The sequence below is a fragment of the Rhinolophus sinicus genome, linkage group LG03, assembly GCF_036562045.2.
Source record: "Rhinolophus sinicus isolate RSC01 linkage group LG03, ASM3656204v1, whole genome shotgun sequence".
NCBI classification, from domain to species: domain Eukaryota; kingdom Metazoa; phylum Chordata; class Mammalia; order Chiroptera; family Rhinolophidae; genus Rhinolophus; species Rhinolophus sinicus.
The window spans coordinates 158,472,690-158,498,534 of record NC_133753.1 but is presented as its reverse complement, the minus strand read 5'-3'; the positions used below and the strand labels follow the sequence as shown (position 1 = coordinate 158,498,534).

Here is a 25,845-nt window from a genome sequence, read left to right as displayed (position 1 = left end):
AAGTGATACCTCATCAATTAAGGGAGTTCTGGGATCTTAGGTTTGGAAGAGATCACAAGAAGCCTTGTCCTAACCTTGTCTCTGATCAGGATTGCATCGAAAACCATATATTGGTAATTTTCAGCATATACTTGAAAAAGTCAAGTGGAGATTTCTCCATCTACCAGCCTTGTAGCCCCATTTCTTGCTTCAACTAACTCATGCAGGTGTTTTCTAGGGTCCTAGGTACAAAAAGCTAAGTACATTTTAAAATGTGACATTTTTCTTTGCTGAATTTGGAGATAGGTCTTTCTCCATTCGTTCTACAATCATTTACTATAAATGCCTGCTAGACACCAGGCACTGTACTCGGTTTGGGGGATACAAAGACTGATAAATAGGGTCTAGTTGTTGCCCTAGAAGACCTTATGGTTTAGTTTGGGAGGCAGGCAGGTAAAGAGCAATCTTATGTCTGGTAGGCATGCCTATGGAGAGAGGAGTATATTGCTATGGTAGTCCTCAGAACTGAGCAACAGGTAAAGAAGGAAAGAAACTTCATTAGGAGGTATCTTTTGAGCTGATCTTAAAACATTAGATGATGTGAGTTAGAGAAAGTGGGGAATGGGAAATGTTCCCACGTTGGAATGGGAGAATGATTTCCTGATTGATTTGATAGTTAAGGTAGTTGTGGGGACAGAGCCAAGAGTGCAGTTTCCAGGCTCTCGGCCTCACGTGGGAAGGTGCTGGCTTAGGTAGTAAATGGCCATCATCTGTGATTGGATGGCCATTAGCTGTGGCTTGTTGGCCGTTAGCTGTAACCAGTGAGCCGTTGGCCACTAATATAACGGCTGTGGCTACGCTAGCAGCAAAATGGGGGCTAGCAAGAAGATTGTGGCTGAGCTAGCAAGAGCGCATTGCAGTTAGCATGGCGGATTGCAGCTAGCAAGTGAGGTTGGTTGGCAGAGAAAAGCGGACAGCAGATTGCAGATCATGTGGCTCCTGCTTTCTGTGTCTCCAACCCAGCCGCCAGCGAGAATATAGTGGTATGACTCCCCCATCTATGGCTCTGTGGATGTTCCTTTTTGGCCTCACCATGTCCTGCATTCTTATTTGGGGACTGGGACTAGAGACCCCAGAAGAGACCCCGCATGACCGTAGGTCACCTCTTTCAAGGTGTTTATATGCAGTATGAAGCAGAGGAGTCAGTAATGGAATAAATATCACCTGAATTAGACTGAGACCTACCATGTTTCCCCGAAAATAAGACCTAGCCGGACAATCAGCTCTAATACGTCTTTTGGAGCAAAAATTAATGTAAGATCCGGTCTTATTTTGCTATAAGACTAGGTAAAATATAATATAATATATAAGTATAGTATAATATAACATAATAATTAATATAATATAATACCGGGTCTTATATTAACTTTTGCTTCAAAAGACACATTAGAGCTGATTATCTGGCTGGGTCTTATTTTTGGGGAAACACGGTAGTCTGTATCACATATGAAACATAACGAAGCAGTGTAATAGAGGAAATAGGGGACTGAAGCTATACAGTTGAATTAGGGTAAACTAAATTTATGTTAGATATAATTGTGTTGCTTTACTGTATCATAAATATGTCTGCAGTCTTTTATTGACTGACATTTGTTAATATAATGAGGGCAATTTGAAATCAAAACCAAAAATGTTGTAATTGATATCCCTAGCAAAAATTTTAGTATTTTGGGTGGAGCAATTGTTTCAATTCTTTGTTATTTGAAGTTTCCCCCACTCCTCATTCCTATCCCATATCACTGTGAAAATCCAGAATACCTACCTCTTTATAGTTATATAAACACTAGTAGAGATTGAATACATTGCCCATCCAGATGGGCAGAATCTTCGCACTTGCTGTTCCTTTCTCTAGTATGCTCTTTGGGCTGCTCACATGTCACCTTAGCAGAGAGGCCTTTCCTATCTACTGTCTATAAAATAGCAAATCTCATTCATGCCCTGCATCTCAGCATTCCCTGGGCCCCTTCACTTTTTTAGTTTTTTTCTACAATACTTATTATTTATTGCTTATTATATCCTCCTCTTCCTCTTCTCCCCCCATGGAATGCAAGCACTATGAGGGCAGAGACAAGCATCTAGAATGGTGCTTGACACATGGTAGGAGAAGTTCAAATATGTACTGAATGAATGAATGAATGAGTGAATGAAGAGATGAATTACTACTATTTTTCTCTTCTGTAAAGTATTAAGCATCAGTGAGTTTGAAGTTTTACTGCTGCTGGACAAGGGCAGACTTAATTGCTTTACCGTAGAGGAAGATTTGACATGGTCATAAAGATGAAAACCTTTAATAAAGATACACACATGTCCGAATAGGAGATATTTTGTTCAAATATTTATTGAGTACCTAGCACATGCCATGCTTTATGCTAGGTTTTAGGGATACGGTGGAAAGAAGTCAGCCTTGTCCCTATTATCATGGAGTCGGTTGAGTGAAATATACACTGACCAAATAATTATGCAAATAAGTGTGTGCAAACTGTGATAAGTACTGTCCTTCTTTCTGCACACAGTTGGGCTGAGGGAGAACATCAATCATGGCCCAAGACTTACATCAAAAGCAATTTGGAACTTTTTCCAGCATAAGGCTGATTGACGATATTGAAACTTTAAAGCTCTGTACCACAGAGAGCATGGCATGAATTTTGGCCTGGAATGAATTTAAAGCAGATGTAATAACAAGTTTGCTCAATGAATATTTGTTTAATGCTTATAATGTCTAATGCTACATTAAGAACTGAAAAGAAGTAGAGATATTCAGAATAAATGGGACAAAATTCCTCCTTTTAAAGACTATAATATCACCTGGGAAGTAATTGTCACGTTACATCACTGGTTGACCCCTAACGATGGTCCATAAATGTGCTGTGTTTTGCTGTGGTATGTTGTAACTCTGGCCTCTGAAGATGACGCCCAGAAATATAAAGCTTGATAGAAATTTCCTTATCCACTGAAGATTAAATTTCCACATATTATAATCATTTAATCTAAATCGTATATTAACATATTTATTCTTAAGAAACGTTTTATTATCAAAGTATTGTCTTATTTGGCAACTTTAACAAAAGGAGCTACTGACACCTGATGAAATAGTGATGACCAATAGGAACGTATGGCCAAAGGAGATCGCCATGTGCTTTCTTTTTTAATTCAGTAGCTTATCAGTGAAAATATTAAGAAACCCTGGTAAGCAAGGTGGCCCAATCACATATGCATTCTTTTTAGTATGTTAAGTGACCTCTGTCCAAAAAAATTGGATAAGAATAATAGTTGCAAAAATAATTACCATTTTTTGAGCATTTACTATTTGTCAGGACCTGTTCTAAGCAGTCTATGTATAATAACTCATTTTGTCATCACAGTAAACCTATATGGTTATTATCCCTTTTTTTAGATAAGGAAATTGAGTCACAGAAATGTTAGACATCATGCCCAAGGTAACGAAGCTACCTTACCCTTCATACGTGGAAGGGTCAGTATTTGAATTTGGGCAGCCTGACTTCAGAGCCTGTAGAGGAAAGGATGGTGCATTAATTTGTTCTTCAGAATAGTGGTTTCTAAACCAGTGAGTACGTACTTCACTGGTGTGCGAAACCATTCATGGAGAGCAGGAAAAAAATCTACATATTTCCGTTTGTATTTATTTTCTCCTTTATTTGTTTATGTGCAATGTTTTATATATAAAAGGAATATATAAATTCAGTTATTCAATCACATTCTATATATCATGTTGTAATTTTTCCTACTGCCTTGGTAAATGGAAGTACATTCCATGGTATTTAGGTTAATTAAACCAACCCTCACAGTTTCTTATTGAAAATAATATTAATAATGTAAACATAAGCAAACCATAAGAAAATGGTAGAGCTGAAACCTGTGAAAAATTAGAAATTATGAAAATCACTTGAAGTGTGGTTTTCCATTTTTTAGTTTTAATGGTGAACTTTGTCTTAAATATATATTGTGCCTTCACATATTTATTAGTAAGAATATAATGGCATTTTGATTTTCAAGACATTTAAAAACTAAGTATATAGAACCTGAAGATAGGCCTCTGCAATTTGAAAGCAACATTATGCTAAGTGAAAGAAGCCAGACACAAAAGACCACACGTTGTATGATTCCATTTATATGAAATGTTCAGTGAGCAAATCCATAGAGACAGAAAGTAGATTAGTGATTGCCTGGGGGTAGGGGTAGGAGGAAGTCGGGAGTGACTCCTAATGGGTATAGGATTTCTTTATGGGGTGTTGAAATGTTCTGGAAATAGTGGTGGTGGTTGTATAATTGTGGATTATACTAAAAACCACTTTAAAAGGGTAAATTGTTTGATATATGAATTATATCTCAATAAAGCTATTACAAAAGTTTCATTGTACCATTAGTAAAGTAAGAATTAAAATAGTGTTTTTATGTAATCCTTTCAATTTTTTAGTCTGACTCTTATAATAGAGCAATATAGTACTACATGGATTTTAATGTCATATTTTCTCTATGTGTACTCCAAATTCTTACTTCCCTTCCCATCCCCTTTTGCTTCTTTGCTAACAGTAGTGCACACTTATAAAAAGTTTGGAGATCACTGCTTTAGAATTGCAAGAAAGAGAAGACATGCCTAGGTTCCCTTAAACAATCAGGCTTTATTTCAAGTGTACAAGGGGATGCTGAGGCGGGACAGGATATTGTCTTTTTACGTGTATGTACTTTTAAGATTGGGATATCCATCAGGCGTCATGGAAAACCAGAAGGTGTTACACTGTATTGTTCTAGATACAATCTGAGGGAGAGGGAGTTACTCAGCCTTTCTGTTAGCATCCCAAATGTTACTTCCCAGGAGAATGAGAATTCAGTTGGGTTGGTTTGTCACCAGCCATAAAAGATACGATTACCTCTTTTGGACATTGTTTTGTGCCAAGCCCAGTTAAAAGGCCTTGCTCATGTCCAGCCAATATGATTGCTTTTGATTTAGGCACTGTTCTCTGTTCAAATCGATTGTGACCAGGGTAACCTGGGGATTTCTAGGGCAGGGCCCTGGAGCTTGATGGAGTATTTTTTTCCACTAGAGTACGGAATTTATGGAGAACTTTGTGGGGGCAGCACGGTGGTATGAAAAAAGCATGGGCTTTGCAGCCTGGCAGCCTTTAGCTTAAGTCATTCACTGTGAGACCTTAGATAAAGTTACTTTATCTGAGTCTCTGTTTCTTCATAAGTGAAATGGGAGTAATGATAACTACCTTGTAGGTAAAGATTAAATGAGATAAGATATGTAAAGTATTTGGCACAGAAGCTGGCACATGGAAGGCACTCAACAAATGTTCCCTTCTTTCTTCAGAGGAAGTATAATGGATTGATAAAATTATGCATATTTGCATTTCTAGTTATTTTATGTTTCTTTAAGAGTTAAGGAAGCCAGTTTAAAAGCAACCATAATATAGATATTTTCACCTCCTTCACCCCATGGTCATTAAAGAATAGTTATAAAATAACTATGTAGCTAGTAAAAGCCCAAAAAGATTCAATAAATTTATCAATATCGTGTAAATTATGGCAATGTAATCTGGGCTTCTGAAACAAATTGAAAGGTAATTTTAGCAAAATACAGTGGATGAGGAGGGAGCAGAGAGAAATGCTATTCTTGCTTTGCTATTAACAAGCTTCCTTACTCCAGGCAATTTACAATTTCTTTGGGGCATCTGTATAAGATGGGGACTTCACTGAACGATTTTAAGCTTCTTTCCTGTTTCAAAAAATTTGTGGAAATTAGCCAAAGGAGTTTTGGAAAATAAAAAGTGTGACTTATCTCAATGACACTGATTTCCCATGAGAATCAGTCTCATGTTTTTACATACATAGCCAAACTGCATCCACTTTATTGCAAGAGCATTCTAAATGATTTTGATGGTCACAAATCATTGCCTATTGATCATTGACACTGATCACTGATCTACTTAGGTAGACTGCAGGAGAAAAAGTGATACTAGAGAAGTTGGCCTTCTGCAGTGTTCAAATTTAGAGTCTAACATTCTTATTGGTTATTAATAAGACAGTTATCAGCTGTTTCCTCCTGTAGGCTCAGTGGGAGTTCCCGTTGTTGCAAGATAATTGGTTGCACCAAGGAGTAACCACCTTCATGAGGTGGGAGAAGGGAGGCCATCAAAAGATTCCATGGCATGATTTTGAATGAGAAAGTAGAGTGTTTATATTTAAAATGATAATGGTAAAATTGTCTTACAGTGGCACAATTTCATGCGTTCATTGTTCTTTAATTTCTTAACTTGCTACACCAATTTTATTGGAAGAAATGCATGGGAAACTTTCTTGATTAAAACAAGTTCAAATTGCGTGGCCGGATGGCTCAGTTGGTTAGAGCACGAGCTCTGAACCACAGGGTTGCCGGTTCAATTCCCACATGGGATGGTGGGCTGCGCCCCCTGCAACTAAAGATTGAAAATGGCCACAACTAGATTGAAGGACAACGACTTGAAGCTGATGGGCCCTGGAGAAACACACTGTTCTCCAATATTCCCAATTTAAAAAAAAAGTTCAAATTATTTATTTTTATTAGTTTCAGGTGTACAAAATAATGTACTAGTTAGACATTTCACCCCTCACAAAGTGATCACCTTCCTCCCCCAATCTATTGCCCCTCTGACGTCATATATATCTATTACAATTACATTGACTACTCCCTATGCTGTACTCTGTATCCCGTGACTATATATATATTAAATTATAGTTGACATACAGTATTATTCAGTTTCAGCTTCAGGAATACAGTGCAGTGGTCAGGCACAAATTATTTATTTTTAATGAATGAGTTTTTTTCTGTGATTAAAAAGTGATATATGCTATTTTTTGTTAAATCCTAAATTATTTCTGCAAATGGTATTCAAAAGATATAAATGTATAACTTATACGGAATATTTGAAATTTTTTTAGTATAAAAACAAAAGCCATGCAAAGTTTCTAATTTTTATTTTAAAATTGAAAACTCATTAGTGAATGCTTCAAGTTGATAAGCCATTCAGCTGATTATCAAGCAAATGATAATTTGATATAAAGATGTTATTTTCTTTCTACAGGTTTTATTGAAAACTACAGCTGGAGATATTGACATAGAATTGTGGTCCAAAGAAGCTCCTAAGGCTTGCAGAAATTTCATTCAGCTTTGTTTGGAAGGTAATCTTAACTCTCGAGTTTTATTCGGTAGGGGAAATGTTGTTAATTTAGAAATAAACTGCTGTGTATTTTTCTACAGCATTGAAGACTGGTGTTAAATAGTGGTAGTGATTGACAGGAGTTCATATGAGTGACATGGTATGGAGCTATGTGTCAGGAAATGGAGAAAGGAAATAAAATTTCTCCCAAATAAATCTGTACATTTTTAACAGAGAAATTTATCTCACCAAATAATACTTTGATCCTTTTGGGTTCCTTGGCTATTTTCCACTTCTTTCTCTCATGCTGTAAATACCGGTATTCCCTAAGATTGCCACTAGTTATCCATTGTCTTTACTCTTCAGGTCTTACTTCCATCCTAATGACTATCAAATTTAAAATTCCAGTCATTTCTTCTCTTCTTAGATCTAATTTACATATCTAATTGCTTAGTGGACTTTTCTACTTGTAACTTCCACTGTCAGCTACAACTAAACCAGCACAAAATCAAATTTACCAGGTTCTTCCCCAGACTACCTTGACTTTTACCTACATGATTGCAATTGCCTTTTGCCTTGTCTTCCTTTCTCTCACCTTTAATCTTTTTACCTTTTATTTATTCATCTAGTAGTTGAATCTTTAGGCAGCTTGGCTTCCTAGATTTCCAGCTTTATTTTTCATTGCTCTAAATAACATGGTTTTAGTTGACGATTATGTTTATTTCCTGAGCAGTTCCTTCCAATTCTCACTTTCACACATGTCCTCATACCTTCTTCATATCCTCAATCTCCTCATATCCTCAGTTTTCTTTTTGGAATACTTCCTCTTCCCTTTTTTACTGTTCAAGTCTACCTACTTTTTACTGTCTGTCTGAAGTTCCACTTTTTCCACAAAGCCTTCCATCCAGTATTTAGTGGTGTTATCATCAATCTCTCTAGTATTTTTTTCAGATTTGAGTCATAAAGTGACATTTTTTCTTTTTAACAAACTTTACAGAATTATACATTCACTTGAGTGTTTTCCCCTTCAGAATGTTCCCTCATAGAACTAAACATTCCAAACAGTTTTTGTAACTTGTTGGCTTTTAGAATCCATGGCATGCGGTTTCCAATATTTCCAGTGATGGCAAATCATTGTTCTACTAAGTTATATTTGATTTTTAGAGACAGACGATGGTTAATCAGGATATCAGAAAAGAGCATTTTGAGTCAAAAGCAAGATGTGAAAGAGAACCCAAAATAACCAATAGTGGGTACAGCGAAAGCTCTCCGAGTAGATAATTAGACAAATAGATAATTACCAGGAGGAGACTTAAGGAATAAACATACCCAGACCAAAAACAAACAAACAAACAAACAAAAACTGCCAAAAAAGAAAAAAGACGTCTGCAAAGACCATCACTGATAATTGTTGTGTAAGGCAGGAAGGAAATTGAGTCAGACAGGTAGGTTGTTCAGTCAGAGAAGCCTCCAATGACTGTCAACAGAGACAAAAAACACAGTAGACACAAAAGTCAGACTTGTTTCTGGAAAGAAGTTTTGAGGAATCCAAAGCTCAAATTTTACAGTAGAAGAGTAAAAGTATAAAAACATTAAAAAGGATGAATGCTAAATTACAATCCATGACTAGGTGAATGGAAAAAACAGAAAACATCTGGATATAATATGACCATGAAGAAGAAAGAAGGTTCTTAAGTTAGGTGATGATGAAACTTAATTCCAACAACAAAAAAATTATTCCCCTATTTATAAGAATACAAGAAGCAGAAGAAAAAAACAGAATAGGAAAGTAATAAGAAAAATAACTCGAGCAATTCTGTTAATTGAACACGTGAGGGAATTATTGCAAAGGCTAACAAGAACCCTGAGCAACTAATTTAAATGAAGATACTCCTAACTGAATGAAGTCAAGGTTTTAAAAATGTAATTCAGAGGACCTCTTTTTAATTTTCTGACTAATGATTTATGATTTATTTATATAGCAAGTCATGATATTTCTAGATCTTGTAACATGTCAATATTAAAACAATATTAAGATCTTGTAACATGTCAATATTAACATGAGTGCAGAATTTAAAAAAAGCAAATGAATGAAAACAGGTGGGAACACCACCTCATATATGGCTCTCAGCTAAAATGGTGTTCACAGTTAGAAGGAAGTTCTTAGTCTTTTTTTTCAGCTTTATTGAGGTATAATTGACAAATAAAAGTTGTATATATTTAGGTTGTATAACATGATTTGTCAAAAGATGTATAATATGATGATTTAGTGTACATATACAGTGTGAAGAGATTACAGTGTGAAGAGATTACCACGATCGAGTTTAGTAACGTATCCATCAGCTCGCATAGTTACCTTTTCATTTTTATTTATTTGTGTGTGTGTGGTAAGAACACTTGAGATCTACTCTCATTGCAAATTTCAAGTCTACAATACAGTATCATTAACTGTATTCACCATGCTGTACATTGGATTCCCAGAACTTATTCAAATTATAATTGAAAGTTTGTACCTTTTGACCAACATCTCCCCACCCCCCAGCAACCACCATTCTACTCTCTGGTTCTATGAGTTTAACTTTTTTAGACTCTACATGTAAATGAGATCATACAGTATATGTATGTCCAGAAGGAAGTTTTTAGTTTTTTACTAAAACAAAAGATCTGTAATTACACAGACTTAATCTTGGATTATATGTATTTGCAAGATAGGTGAACATTTAAAAGTGAGTGAAGATTTTACATCACTGTAAGTTTAAAAGGTAGGTTAAAAAAGATGTAAGAGATGGAAAGGGAAGCTTATTAGCTTTGATGATTTTATTAGTTCCTCTCGAATATGAGGAAGGAGTAAAATTATAGGTCTGCAAAACAAAGTGGGGAGTAGAAAGAGAAGTAGATAAGAAAACTGAGTTTTTTATACTTTATGTAACTATTAATCTCTTCTATTTTACCTCAGACTTCTCTCTTTAAAGTCCGTGCTTTATCAGTTATCTTTTATCCCCTACTTCTTTTAACAATTTAATAATTCTTTATAAGTAACAAACAAAAGTATATATTAAGAGGTTAAAAGAAATAACTTTACAAAATTAAAATACTGGTTAGGAAAAACAGGCTAAAGTAAATAGGGCAGACTGATCACAAAAGTTTCTAAATAAAGAATTGTTCATGATAATATTTACAAAATTAAACATAAAACACAGGATTCTAGAAGAAGAAAAACATATACATGATTTAAAAATGCAAATAGTCTTGGAATATGATTAGTCAAAATCTATCACGATACCCATTCATTATACAGTCAGATATAAAAACTACAGTGACTAATACCGGAACCAGAGCAGCCAAATATGAACTTCATTTCATATTTGAGATATTTGTAAATTTCTTTTTCAGTAGTGGAGAAAATTCAGGAGAATATTATGAACATGCATAATGACATAATTAAACCTCTTTCTTTAACATTATATGTGCTGCCAAAGTGAGCGCTCTTTCTTTAAAATTGCTCATGGGAATGGTACATAACAATTTAAGAATAAAGTCAAACATTGCAAACAGTGCATCTATATAGCACATGGATAGCTATAAAGACAATTGTCAATGCATAATTCAACAATGATTATTAATAAATTGCAAGGAAGTAAAAATAGTAGGTATGGAAATTTTGTGGAAAATTGAAATTCTAGCTTTCATGCTATACAACATTATGGTGTAGAGAAATTATAGAAAAGTCCTACTCAATACATATAGTTATTTTAATAATTCTATTCTTCAAACAAGAATATAATTAGGAAAATAAAAAAGAAAAGTTTAAAGTGAAAAACCAGCATCACTGAAAGACTTAGTAAGAAATAGGAAAAAGAAATAAATAGGTAATTTTAAAATTTGAAAGCACAAGTAATAAAGACCTCTTTCATGACCCCTTCTCTCACATCTAATAAATCTCTAAGTTTCATAGATCCTGCTTTCTAGAGAATTCTTGAGTCTGAGCATCTCTAGTAAGCCATAGTCATGTTTTAGCTCTTGAGACAGCACTTGTTTCTCTCTCTCTCTCTCTCTCTTTCTCTCTCTGTCTCTCTCTTTAGTCTGGTCGCTTCCCATCCATTTTCCATACTGGAATCTTTTGAAAAAGCAAATCTGATCGTGTGCCTCCAAAAATGTTGATTGACTGTACATAATGGGCCTAAGGGATTATTTTCATTTTCTGATATCGACTGGGGTATGTTTTATATCAGATTTGAATGTGAATTTGTAGAATTAAGTAAAACTATTAAAGTTGACCTCACAATTTTAATGAACTTGAAAATGTATAGGGTTCCTCCACATTACCTTAGTTAATCTTTAGAACAATTTTGGGAGTTAATTTATATTGTTAATTTTATAATGACAAAATTACATATACAGCATGGTGACTATAATCAATAATACTGTATTGCATATTTGGAAGTTGCTAAGAGAATAGATCTGAAAAGTTCTCATCAGAAAAAAATTTTTGTAACTATGTATGGTGATGGATATTAACCAGACTTATTGTGGTGATCATTTTACAATGTCAAATAAGTAACTAATCATTATGTTGTTGACATATTGACATATAACACGTGAAATCAATGTAATGCTATATGTCAATTATATCTCAATATAAAAAGAAAAAGAAAATTGAGTTTATGGTTGCACGGCTAACAAGAGGCAAAACAGAACTGACTGCTGCATACAGAGTTAATCTGAGTATATGTTTACTTAGGGATACAGGAGAGATATTCTGTACGCCTTGGTTTTTACAATTTCTGTTTGCGATCAAGTTTCTATTTGTCTCCTTGTAATTAAGGAGAACTTGTCTGCATTAGGGAGCTTTTGTGAATATAGCCCAACTGCTTTTCACTGGGAGAAGGGACTAAAAAAATCAGTTGGTCTTCCTTTCTACTTTTTCCCCCTCTCACCGCTGTTATTCAACATAGTACGGGAAGTCCTAACCAGAGCAATCAGGCAAGAGAAAGAACTAAAACGCATCCAAATTGGGAATGAAGAAGTCTAGTTGTTACTTTTTGCAGGTCATATGGTTCTTTACATAGAAAACCCTATTAGAAACAATAAACAAATACAGTAAAGTTATAGGATACAAAATCAATATACAAAAATCCATTGCAGTCCTACTTCTTCCAATCCATATGGATATACTGGATATAGTTGTTAGATTACAGAATACAATTTTTTTAAATGGATTTTATTTGTTAATTTTTTAAATGAAATTTATTGGGGTAACATTGGTTAGTAAAACCACATAGGTTTTAAGTCTACAATTCTGTAATACATCATCTATAGATTATCACATTTTGTGTTCACCACCCAAAGTCAGTTCTCTTTCCATTGCCATATATTTATTCGACCCCCTTTACCCTCTGCTACAACCCCTCTCCCCCCTCACCCTCTCGTAACCACTTAACTGTTGTCTGTGTCTATGAATTTTTGTTTGTCTTGTTTGCTTGTTGCTTTGTTTTATACCCCACATGAGTGAAATCATATGATTCTCGACTTTTTCTGACTTATTTTATATCCAGTTATATCTTGCAAATGTAAATAATTATGAGGGTGCCTACAAGTCCCTATATTACAGTATTAGGTTGGTGCAAAAGTAATTGCGGTTTAAAAGGTTAAAAATAATTGCAAAAAGCACAATTACTTTTGCTCCAACCTAATACTTGGTGAATTGCGATAAACCATAGCCATGTTTTGACTCATAAAGTGTCGTAAAGTACCTGTGTAATAGGTACTTTATCAATTATGTCAGTAAATGTATCACTATTTTTCCACAGTAACTGTACCATTTTACAATCCAACTAACAATGTATAAAGTTCCAGTTTCTCTACTTCCTTACTGATATTTGCTATTTTCCATTTTTCTGGTGATAGCCATACTAGTGGGTGTGAAGTGGTATTTCATTGTAGTTTTGGTTTGCATTTCCCTAATGACTAATGATGTTGAAAATCTTTTCTTGTGCCTATTGGACATTGTTGCTCCTCCTTAATATTAATTCTTTGGTTCAGTCAAACCCTAATTCTTGTCCTTCCACCCCCACCAAATTCTTTGCTCATGCTTTACCTCGCTGAGATGCCATGCTTCTGCCATACCCAGCTTCCTTCTCCTCTGTAAAGTCTCCCTAATAATCTAGGTTTCAGATAGTAAGTACTATCAGGAGATTATGTATGATCTCTATTGTATGTTTATGGCTTCCAAATAATATATTTATATGTAAATATGAATAATTTCTTTCAATCATTTAATAAACTTACTGAAAGTCCAACTGGACTCAATTATATAGTATGTTGATTATTTTATATATTGAAAGTTTCTTGGGAGGGTGTATTGATGGTGCTATATCTATAATCAGTGAGTAATTTTGATGTATTTTGGGTTTGTGTATTTTTGGTGTGAATTAATTTTCTATGGGGAGAAGAGGAAAAATTAGGAAATAAGGCATTAATCTCTATAGGGTTTCCCAACCTTGGCAATGTTGACGGTTTTGGAGCCAGTAGTTCTTGTTGGTGTCTGTCCTGTGGTTTGTAGGATGTTTACTGTCATTCCTGGTCTCTATTCACGAGATGCCAGTAGCATCTCCTATGTGTGACAACCATGAATTCCTAGACAGTGACAGATATCCCCCAGAGAACAAAATTGTTGTTCCTCCTCCCAGTGGAGAACCTTTTATCTATACCAAGATTCTCTTTTTTTTTTTAAACTGTAATCCAGAGTTTGAGGGAATCCTGGAATTAAATAAGAAAGAGCCACCACCATGGTTTCTGTAGAAATGTGCTGTTTTCCGAAGATGTTTTATAACAAGTAGAAAAGAAAAGGTTTTGGGTTAGGAGCCTATTTAACATCCTGGGGGCGGGGGGAGTCCTTGTGATTCTAGTTGTATTAACTCTAATAACTATAGATAGGCTTTGCTTTAGACTTTGATAAATTATTTTTATTTTTTTCAGCATATTATGACAACACCATTTTTCATAGAGTTGTACCTGGTTTTATAGTCCAGGGGGGAGATCCTACTGGCACAGGCACTGGTGGAGAGTCTATCTATGGAGCCCCATTCAAGGTGAGACTGAATTTTTATTATCATTTATTTATAAGTCAGCTTGGATTACTTAATCGAAAATGATTGTATTCCACAAGAAGTAAATGTATTTACATTAGTCCACAAAATCGTGTTTATTACATATTTAGAATTATACAGGTATAAGAGTAGCACTTTATCAAGCATTCTTTCTAAGTTGTCTTATTGCAAACTTTTATGCTAGATTGAATTCGGGTGGAGCTAAACGTAGTGGTGAGGAAAATGTGAGTCAAAAAAAAAAAAAAGACTACATGACATATTTCCTGATATCTAACTGTATCTATCTCTGGAGCTCTGTAATAAAACATCTTTAGAACATTGCATATGCCCTATTATTTTAAAGTATTTTATTTAACACTTTGTATTAATCTGCTTGGACTGCTATAACAAAATACCAATGAAAGGTGGCTTAAACAACAGGAATGTATTTCTTACAGTGCTGGAGATACTAGGAATTCCAAGGTCATGGGGCTGACATTCAGTTCCTGGACACGCTTCTCTTCCTGGCTGGCAGATGGCTGCCTTCTAGCTGTGTTTTCACATGGCAGAAGAGAGAGCTCTTGTGTCTCTTCTTCTTCTTATAAGAGCAGCAGCCCTGTTGGATTAGGGCTTCACCCTTATGACCTCATTTAACTCTTAGCGTTTCTTACAGCCCCTATCTCCAGTACAGCCACACTGGTGCTTAGAGCTTCAATATATGAATGGGGGGGGGGGGGGGGACACACAATTCAGTCCATAGCAGATTTCATTTTTAAAAAAATTTTATTCTAAATTTTACACAGTAGACCCCTGTAACACAAAATGCATACCACAACGGGATAATCACAAGGGGAAGAGAAGAAAGAAGCAACATAAAACATGTTAGAAAAAGGTGTGAATATTAATCAAGGATAGGTCAGTGATTTGTTAACTGCCAACAAAGATCTAAAAAGAAAAAAGTTAATGTCATAGTTTAGATACTAAGAATAGTAGTGGGTTCATGTGAACACTAAAAGTTGAGTTATTTATCCATCTGCTGGTATCAGTATCATGTCCTTTGGATGAGTAAATATTAACAGCTTTTAAGGTGTGGGCATTTTTGAAGTCTTAGTGCTTATACTCATGGAAAGAAGTGTCTTGAGTTTCCTTTCATTTTTTTCCTGGTCTCTGTGTGATTCTCGAGAAAAATACTTGAACTGTTTGCTTTCATTTCCAGATAAGGGCCTTAGAAACTGTGGAATGGTTACAAAAAAGTCGCCAAGTGTCACTGTTAAACTGTATTTATATTTTACCAAATTTAGATGTCTTATGATTTTAGAGCCTCCATCGAGTAGGAAGCGTTCCTTTAGTCTGTTATTTGGTGTAACAGAATAGTTCTTTTTTGACACTTTCATTCTAAATTGAGAGTTTTGCTTATTATGTTAAGGCAATGTAGTCATCTTGTTAAGTTTTTCAATTAGGTCATTATAAACACAGTGTACAGACAGAGTTAGGGCCCTTAGAGTTCAAGTCTCTTGAGAATTATTTATTACATGTCATGTAATAAATTATGTATCATGGCTGTATTATAAATGAGTCTAGTATCAGGTCTGGATAGAAATTCTGTTAACTAAGAGATGAGCTACATATATGTTGTGTAGCCCTATCATAGCAAGCAAGCCACCTTAGGAAGGCTTGCTCCTGATCTTTTGAAAACTGGCAACTGCGACCATTGCCAGGTCAGAGAAGGTTCAACTTAGGACTTTAAAAAATACAGTAAAACACATAACACAATCATAGTAGATTCCTTAAATTACAAAAAAAAAAAAAAAAAAAAAGAAGAAGAAGAAGATGATGAAGAAAGCAATTGTTCTATGATATTAGGAACAGGGTGGGGAGGAGTAATAGTTGAAGACTCCACAATGATTCAAAGGTAGTTTTCTTGGAATAAAAATAGAAGGTTCTAAAAGCTTAGATGACTGAGGGATGGGAAGAATAGGGGTATGACTCTTAGATATCCATTCTCCTTTGAGTACCCTTTCTCTGTGTAAGTAGGCAGCTTTCCACAAAATAGGCTAAATTTGTAGCTGAGTATATTTAGAAGATACAGGCTAGTGAAGTTAAGTCTAATAGCATTGAAGGAATAGAAAATACTAGGTTTGATTATACTTGAAAATCAGTTAAAGAAAACTTCAGCGTTTTTTATTAGAACTTGTATGGGACCTTGCTGGTTAGCTGAATATGAAAAGCCTTATGACTGAGGTCATTCACTCAATCTTTTCTTTTTTATGCTTCAGGATGAATTCCATTCACGGTTGCGTTTTAATCGGAGAGGACTGGTTGCCATGGCAAACGCTGGTCCTCATGATAATGGCAGCCAGTTTTTCTTTACACTGGGTCGAGCAGATGAACTTAACAATAAGCACACCATCTTTGGAAAGGTTAGTGTCCGTTATCTTAGGCCTCTGTGGTACGGATGATCAACTTTTCCAAGAGCTGCCTTCATAAAAATGGTCCCTAGGATATTTATTTATTTCCAGAAGGAATGGACTATATTCTTGTTATAATAAACTATAAAGGGCCACTTGAATTTTCTGTGTGTTTCAAATAAGTCATTGGTTCTGATTTAAAAATTTTCTTTTTTCTAAAATCATACTAATGGTATTACTGTTTTTATGTTTTTAGAAAGATACCTAGGTAATAAAATTCAGTAGTTTAAAATTTATTTTGTTAATGACGAATTGCCTTAAGTTTAAAGTGGAAGTTATATTAACATTAAAACTTTTTACCTGATATATTACTTTTCATAGTACCTATTATCCTGCTTACATTTAACATCATATCGGGTAATGTTATTTCCGTAGAATTTTCAACAGTTTTTTTTTTAAGGGATTCTGAAGGTTTTCCTTTCTTTCTCTCTTTTCATAAGTATAGCCCTCTGTGTTTTGTCTTAGGCATGTTAGCCATCACTAGTGTTTCAGCTCCCTCTGCTGGTTCAGGAAGAATGGTTTCTCTGTATCGTAGGCAAAATTTGATTTTGTGATGATGAAAGGGAACAAACTTAGCACAACTCTAAAACTGGTATTATTGTAAAACTTTTAAGAAATGTTGAATGAATGGAGTCATTGCTAAAAATATGCAATGCAATATTGTTGCTTAATACTTGACAATATGGGTTAAGAAATGTGCATTTGCACATTTCAGCTACTCCAACACAGGTTGTCTGGTATTCGTCGATTTTTACTTCTTATTATTTAAAATAAATAAAAGTGTATAATAAAATGAGGTCGGGGTTACCATTCTGAAATATTGTTTACAGTTGATATTATATAACTTATGTATTTAGAGAAAGCGTATAGCATAATGGTTAGAATCCTGAAAGGCCATCACTGTTGGCTCTTTAACTTCTTCAAACCTCAATTTTCTCATCTGGAGAAGGAAGATAATGACAGTAGGATATTTGTGAGGATTAAGTGATATAATATGTGCAAAGCACTTGCCACCTTGTTGTTGTTGTTTGCTTGTTCTACCTTGTTCTAAAGTCTAAATTTATTTATGATGTTCAAATGAAAAGGTGTCATTCAGTAGGAGGTTATTTGGCATTATATTTTAATTTTTAACAAAAGATGATATTAAGTATATATTGGAAATTTCCCAAAAATTTTACTGAGGGATTGAACTACATCTGTACTTTTACCTCTTAACGTTGAAGTTGCTTTATTTGCATTATTTAATGCATTTGCTCTTATATAACCATATGAAATTCCCTTTTAATTATTTAAAAAATATTTTCAAAAGTGTTCCCTTATTTCAAAGAATGAATGTTACAATTTACAATTAAATTTTTGTTTTTATTTGGTAGATTACAGGGGATACAGTATACAACATGCTGCGGCTGACAGAAGTAGACATTGATGATGAAGAAAGGCCACGTAATCCACACAAAATAAAAAGTTGTGAGGTAAGAGCATGATTATTATGAGATACAGCACTTACATTGTCATATAAGAGTAATTGATTACTAGTATTTTTAAACTATCCGATGAAGGCTTTATACTAAATTAGCATCACAACTCAGATTTTATCTCTATAATTTAGGCTCAGTTTCTGATTAAGATTTTTTTTAATTGAAGATTTTTAATTCAAAGATGAAACTTTAGCTGATAATGAATGAAAAGCTCAACTCATAACGTAAGGTTAGAAGAATTAGGTTTATTTAACCCATTGAAGTGACTTCCTAGGTAATTTAAGAGTTATTCTTCATTGAGAAAGCCATTGAGAATGGTCCTTAAGAGCATTTGGTTTGGAGTCAAAACAGCTGATTTCACCTCTCTTACTATATATTCAGTTTTCTTGAATATTTTTCCCTTATGTAAAATAAGGATAACATATCCTTTAATTAATAGCACATAGGAGGGCCGGCCCGGTGGCTCAGGCGGTTGGAGCTCCGTGCTCCTGAATCCGAAGGCTGCCGGTTCGATTCCCACATGGGCCAGTGGGCTCTCAACCACAAGGTTGCCAGTTCGGTTCCTCGAGTCCCGCGAGGGATGGTGGGCTCTGCCCCCTGCAACTAGGATTGAACATGGCACCTTGAGCTGAGCTGCCTCCTGGATGGCTCAGTTGTTGGTTGGAGCGCGGGCTCTCAACCACAAGGTTGCCAGTTCAATTCCTCGACTCCCGCAAGGGATGGTGGGCAGCGCCCCCTGCAACTGGAATTGAACGCGGCACCTTGAGCTGAGCTGCCGCTGAGCTCCCGGATGGCTCAGTTGGTTGGAGCGCATCCTCTCAACCACAGGGTTGCCGGTTCGACTCCCGCAAGGGATGGTGGGCTGTGCCGGCTGGCAGCTAAGACTGAAAGGACAACAACTTGAAGCTGAACAGAACCCCCTACAACTAAGATTGAAAGGACAACAATTTGACCATTGTTCCCCCAATAAAGTCCTGTTCCCCTTCCCCAATAAAATCTTTAAAAAAAAAAAAAAAAAACAAAAATAGCACATAGGATTATTGGGAGAACTTCCAGTGAGGCCATGTAAATGGAAGCACTTTATATGGTATACATTCTCTATACTTACAATGGTTCTGTGAGGAACAAAATATACGTAGATACCAACGTCAATGCAATGAAATGTTGGTTTTAATTTTTGTGAAATTTAAAAAATGAAATAATATTTTCAAAACATTTCTTTTCATAGGTTTTGTTTAATCCTTTTGATGACATCATTCCAAGAGAAATAAAAAAGCCAAAAAAAGAGAAACCAGAGGAAGAAGTAAAGAAATTGAAACCCAAAGGCACAAAGTAATCATAGTAGAAAGATTTTTCTTCAGCTTGAAAAGCAGCACTGATTCATTTAGTTCACTTAATTTCCTTCTGTAAAAATTGTTTACTGGTGAGGGGGAGGCCAGTTTGGGCCAGAGAGATATCTAAATGATGAGTGTCTGTGTATTTTTCTTTTTCCAAATGCCATTTCCTGTATTCAGATACAGTATATAACTTAAACTTTAGCTAAAGAAGCATTGTCTCAGATGTTCATATAAAAATCTGTGTTAGTAAGTAAATATGATTACTATAGCAATTATATAAATTCGTTATTAAGAAATTTTTTGTGTTTTACTTGTTTTTCGATTAATATATGCTCAGTATAAGGAACTTGAAAAGTAAAGTATGAAGGATATAATGGCTGTATGTTTACATAACTTTTCACTCCTTTTTTGGTGCTATTAAAAATAATCCTATGATAAATATTTTTAAACATAAGGCTGTTTCTGTATTCTATTTTATTTCCTTAGGGTAGTTTTCAAAGAAATACAAATTTCTTTTTTAATAAGTTTCCAGTATTTTATGAACAGTATTTTTTACATTATTAATTTGTCTGTTTTATTAAAATAGATATTAGAGTTTGATTTTAACTTATTCTTTTATTGAATTGTAGTCTGCATATTAAAGACTTTATTGTACTTATAAGTGTTAAATTCAGACAGTTCTAAGTATAATCCTGCCTAACCCAGTTATTAAGATGCCAAGTTTATTAATCTTTTTGGCCTTTAGTTTCCCCATCTTGTAAAATGGAGATTATAATAAATACGACACCTAGTTGTTATGAAGATAAAATGAGAAGGCAAATTTGAAAACGCCCAGTTGAATACTAAGTAGTTATTCAATATATACTCTTTTCTTTCCATGATACCCTACAATATAAAAATGAGTTGCTTTTATCAACTGTCAAATATGAGGCAGACACTTTAATAAGCAGTTGATGTCTTGTGGCAAAATAACTTCTTATATAGCTATGTACTTGATTTCCTTTTATTTTTTGATTCATATATTTTGAATAATTTATCGCTAGGCGAAAGGTCACTCTCACTGTGTTCCAGTACAATATTTCATCACTATAACTTATCTCATCAACAAGCCCCAAATTTGGGTGTTTTTTATTTTGTTTTTAATTCGTAGTAAATATATTAGGGATGATGGGTAGTCATTGATTGCATCTAGGTTTTGAAATAAAAGTTCTTTTTTTGCCAAATCTTTTTTATTTTTTGAATATTTAAAAGAGAGTTTTAATAACTTATTATTTATCTTCCTTGGGATATCTTTGGTTTGAAGGCTAAAGAAGACAGACGGGTCGTTTTTTTTCTCCCAATGAGCTATTTTTTTAGTTAAGTTTATTGCTTATATTTTTCTATTTGACAATTTTGTGTAACTTTTTAATTTTAAAATATTAAGCCATATTTTGGCAGACACTAGATTGTTTCCCATTTGTAGTGCTCTTGGGGCTATATATTTATTAGTTTTTCAAAATTGTCCATTTTGCAAACTAATTTTGATAAATATAAAAAGCTTAATTATTTCTGTCATGCTTGACTTAGTATATTTATATTAGTGGTACTACTCAGGATGGATTTTTGGTTATTAGTTTAGTCTAATATGTGAAACATCTGTGGTCTGAGACCAAAACCTTACCATTATGCTGCAAATATAGATCTTTAGTGTATTTCTACTGAATACTAAGTAGACTATTGTTAAATAATCAAAATTTGCTTCTTCTCGTAAATTCTATTTTTTTGAAAATAGCATATTTATAAGTTTTAACTTTTTCTTCCTTATTTTCTTTCCTTTTTTTTTTTTCCTTATTGTGATTAGAAATTTTAGTTTACTTTCATTTGGAGAGGAAGCTGAGGAAGAAGAGGAGGAAGTCAATCGAGTTAGTCAGGTAAAACTTTAATTTGCCCTTTGTTCTGAATTATTAAAGAAGGGTCTATATCTCACTCATTTTTGTATCTCCTGCTGTATGTGGCATGTTTTACATGGTACACATTCAGTAAGCATTCATTGAACTAATTCATAAAATGATTTGTGGTCAGTAAAATTTGCAACTTCTGAGATGATTTGCCCATTTAAAATTATAGTGTGTTTTTTTAAACCTGGCATTTTTTTTTATAAGTTAGTTAGAACTAGAGTTAAAGAATGATTCAACTTTATGATTCAGAATTTAATTGATATTTGTTTATTTGCTATTTGTTTAATTGCTATTTGTTTATTTGGTTTGCTAGATGGTAATGATTATTATAGTAAACAGTGACAGACCAAAGTTCTTAAATTCATTTTAATATGATTTATATATATTTATTCATTAATTCTCACCACAGCCCTTTAAGATAGGTATTATTATTATTATTACCATCCCCATTTTGCCAATGAACAAATTAAGGTATAGATAGGTTATAATTTGCTCAAAGTCATAGAACCAGTAAGTAGGTAGAGCTGCGATTTGAACCTATGTCTGTCTTACTATAAAATCCATGTCTTGGGATTGTACATTGCCTCTTGTTCTTTTACCCCACCAGTGCTTCCCACAGGCCTTTCAGTGTGGTTTTTGTCAATGTCACTTTCATCCCAATAGTCATTGCTGAAACACCTTCCTTGCCCCGCCATTGTTTAGAGCAGTGAGATTCTGATAAGTATACTCCAAGAAAATCATCTAAAGGGTGTTCACTCCCAAAGATTCCATGTCTTCCTTTCTTGAAAATTAGTGAACACAAACCTGAAGGATTAAGTTCAAAGTCTTTATTATAGTAATTAAAACTCTATATCCTAGCAGTGCCTTCCTTGCTTAACATAGTCACCCGTTTCTCACCAGCACTAACGATAGCATTGACTTAGAAGCATGTTATCGGTACCCTTGTCTTTACTTCTTTGTCCATGTGCTTTGCTGCCCTCACCATGGAGCATGGTTTTGTTAGGCTAAAGTTGGGCATATAGTAGCCACTGTAACCCCTTGCATTAAAACTGAATTAAAATGAGCATATATAGGAAATAGTTTAGTCATAATCTTTTTCTTGCTGACTTCAGTATTCTTGCGTGATCAATTTCAGACCCTGATTCAATTATCACCTGTATTCTATAATAACATTCTGAACTAGGAGACAAGACCGAATATTTCTTCTGGGCTCTTATCCCTCCTTCTGAGTTTCCTTTAGGAAGCATCTCTACTTTAGTTGTCAAAATTAAATTCATCTTCACATAAATCCTTCCTTTCCCTTTTCCTTATCAGCATCTCTAGCATCTCTGCCCCCTCGATAAAGCCATCTTTTTTAGATGTCAAAGCACTAATGTTGCACTATTCATGATTCAAATTTGTGCCTCATTAAAATGAGAGATTTACTCTGTGTCATGATCCTGTGGGTATATTTATAAATGGACAAAACTACAAATATCAGATCTGGGAATTGCCAAGATTCCCTTTCATTGATGTTTTCGTGTATGCTTTTGCCTTCCCCACAGTCCTCCTGCCCCCGTTTTGCCTTTTATTTTGAGTGTGCTCTCTCCTTTATTTGGCCTATTTTTGTTTTTTCCTTTAAGATTTAGCTCCATTATCAGCTCCCAACTTCCTCTACTTCCCTCCCCCACCCAACTCCCATCCAGGTGGAGCTTAATTTCTTTCAGTGGCAATCTGTAGCCTTCTAAGCACTTATTATACTTCATTATAATGATTTTTTTAATCTGCTATGTGTGCTCAATATTTATTTTATGTAATCTCTATAACAACCATGAGACATGCGTGTTGTTATTTCTATTTTGTAAATGAACAAACTAATACTCAGAGAGATTAAGTTGCGTGTCCAAGACCATGTAATTAGGAGATGGTGGAATCAGAAATTTGAACTTAAGTTTCTATAGCTATTTAAGTCTCTAATATGATTTTGAATGCTGTAGAAGCTGCCTACTTCAAACCCAAGCCATCTCAAAGGTGGCGATGAATTTCCCTGGTAGCACAGCATTCTAGGGTACAATTGGCCTACTGCCCTTCCCAAACTCCTGTAGGTTTCCAGATTCTAGGATGAGCAGCCTTGATGAGCAAGGGTAGGAGAAAGGAGTTTTCCTGTTAGTCTTTATGTTGAATTAAATGTCTGGTCTAAAGTAAGTTTCGTTCACAATTACTTTGAGATTGACTTTACTAGTTTGATTTTTTTTCTGTTTGTAACAACATCATGTGGTAAATAAAGCTTACTTTCTTTCTGCTGCTTACTATTTCACAAAGTTAAAAAAAAAGTAAGTTTAACTGAGTATAGTGAACTCAATACTCCAGAAGCGATTTGTGTTTGCTAAAACGTTGAAAAGATAACCACCATAGATAGTGTTAGCTTGCTGTTTACATTTGCTCTTAATCCTGAAAAACACTTCAAACAGTAGAAAGACTAAGTAAATTCTTCCCTCTTTGCCCAGAAAATTGCAACTCCACAGTCCATTAACAAATTAGTAACCCTAGTATCAAATGATACTATATAGCAAATGATAGTATAGCAAATGATACTATAACCCTAGTATCCTGTCGTCATATTTCTCTCATTTGACTCTTTCCTGGGGAATGCTGTGTGATAAAGTTATCAAATGTTTGTTTTTGACTCTCATGACTCTCAAATCTCTATCTCTGGGCTGGCTTCTCTGCTTTTCCCCAGCTGCCTACTGGGAATCTCTCTATTTGAATATCCCACTAGTTACCCAGGCCCTAGCCATGGCTTAACTCATTACCTTTACTTTTCAAATTTCTTCCTGTTCTGTGATTTCTCTTTCTATTCTATCCCTTTATATCAGTATCCCCTAAAGAAGAATTTTAGATGTAGTTCTTTCTTCTTATTTTTTCTCTGCACAACCAGTTAGTTGCACCATTGTACCAATTTTTAATCCATGATGTATTTCAAATCTGTTTTTTCCTCTTAACTTATTTTGCTACTACCCTTGTTCAGGCCTTCATTATCTCTAGCCTGGGCTTCTGTCAGTCTATAGACTGGTGTCTTATCTTTTTTTCTTTTCTTTCCTTTTCACTCGTTACTGTCAGAATAGTCGTGCTGAAGCCTCATTAAGATGTTACAGTTACTCTCTGGTGACTGTAGAAATAAGACCAAATCCCTTGGCCTATTATTTCAAGCCTCTGCTTTCATGACTCCCATTCACCAACTCTGTCCTTTAGCCTAATATAATACTTCTTAAACTTCCCTGCCGATAAAAATCACTTACAGTATTTTTAAAAAAATTAAATTCCTAGGCCCCATCTCAGATGTACTGATTGAGAATCTCCAAGTGAGGGGCCTGGGTATCCTTTTGATGCATTCCCTGGAATTCTTATCAGGGAAATGCAGGAACCGCTGCATTAGCAGATCTGAACTATTTGCTGTTCTACGTAAATGCCTTGTGTTTTCCCTTTTTTGTGTCTTTGTTTATGTTCTTTTACCTGCCTGAAGTGTCCTATCCCAGTTCTGGATGTCAAAGTCGTATTTCTTTTCAACACTTCTTAAAAAAATCATATTTATTTTCAACACCTAAAATAGCATCTTTTCTAAATGTCTTTCCCAGTTTTTCTTAATCTTTTCTTTTTCTGATCTAACCCTGGTCTTTCTTGGGATACTTACATTTTCTTTTCAAAAACATCCATCTTGCTTTATTACAAAAGAAACATATGACTGTGTCCTCATTGTATACCATTGAAACATGATACCCTTCTCTTTCTGCCTTACTGTGTAGAGTTCTAGGCTGTGAGCTCCTTGATGGTCAACTTTGTGGCATCTTTGAGTGACAGTGTGTTGGAGTAGAAATAGTATGAATTTGGGACCATACAGACTTATATTGACACTTCACTTCCCACTGATACTCTGTGGCCTTGGATGTAGTCTCTCTGAGCCTCAACTTTCCTCTTTGTAACACGGAAATAATATGTACCATTTAGAGTCCTGGAATTAGGATATGGATATCATTGCTTTGATATATTATGCAATCTTGAAAATGTTTCTGAACATTAAATATCTTAAACAATACACTCCATGTTATAATTTGTATTTATTCTCAGAGAGAGCTAAAGAATATCAGACTATCTCTAATATGATCATAACCATCCTGCAGATGCTGCCACCCTCATGCTTAAGCAGTTTAGAGGGTGGGGAGAAACTTGCGAGCATTTCAGCGCTCTGGGCTGGGCAGCTCAGCGTGCTGGGCCCAGTGCCCCTCCAGAGCACTCTCAAGGGGTCCGGGCCAGTCACTTGAGCAGCTTTGGAGAGCATGGGTGTCCACCTGGACATCATGACCC

The 25,845-nt window shown here is 34.8% G+C and overlaps 2 protein-coding genes across 4 annotated transcripts in view; one reads left to right on the top strand and one right to left on the bottom strand.

The window, feature by feature from the left end:
- The window catches only part of CWC27 (CWC27 spliceosome associated cyclophilin), a 178,937-nt gene that overhangs the window by 629 nt on the left and 152,463 nt on the right, over positions 1 to 25,845 (top strand). For all 3 annotated transcript variants that reach the window (XM_019743827.2, XM_019743838.2, XM_074328900.1), the window contains 6 exons: positions 7,122 to 7,218; positions 14,175 to 14,287; positions 16,561 to 16,704; positions 18,126 to 18,224; positions 19,459 to 19,562; positions 21,408 to 21,477. In XM_019743827.2, coding sequence (XP_019599386.1) covers positions 7,122 to 7,218; positions 14,175 to 14,287; positions 16,561 to 16,704; positions 18,126 to 18,224; positions 19,459 to 19,562; positions 21,408 to 21,477 — 627 coding nt within the window. The remainder of the gene's footprint in view (positions 1 to 7,121; positions 7,219 to 14,174; positions 14,288 to 16,560; positions 16,705 to 18,125; positions 18,225 to 19,458; positions 19,563 to 21,407; positions 21,478 to 25,845) is intronic.
- Positions 1 to 25,845, bottom strand: part of SREK1IP1 (SREK1 interacting protein 1) — a 161,922-nt gene that overhangs the window by 43,201 nt on the left and 92,876 nt on the right. The window lies entirely within an intron of this gene.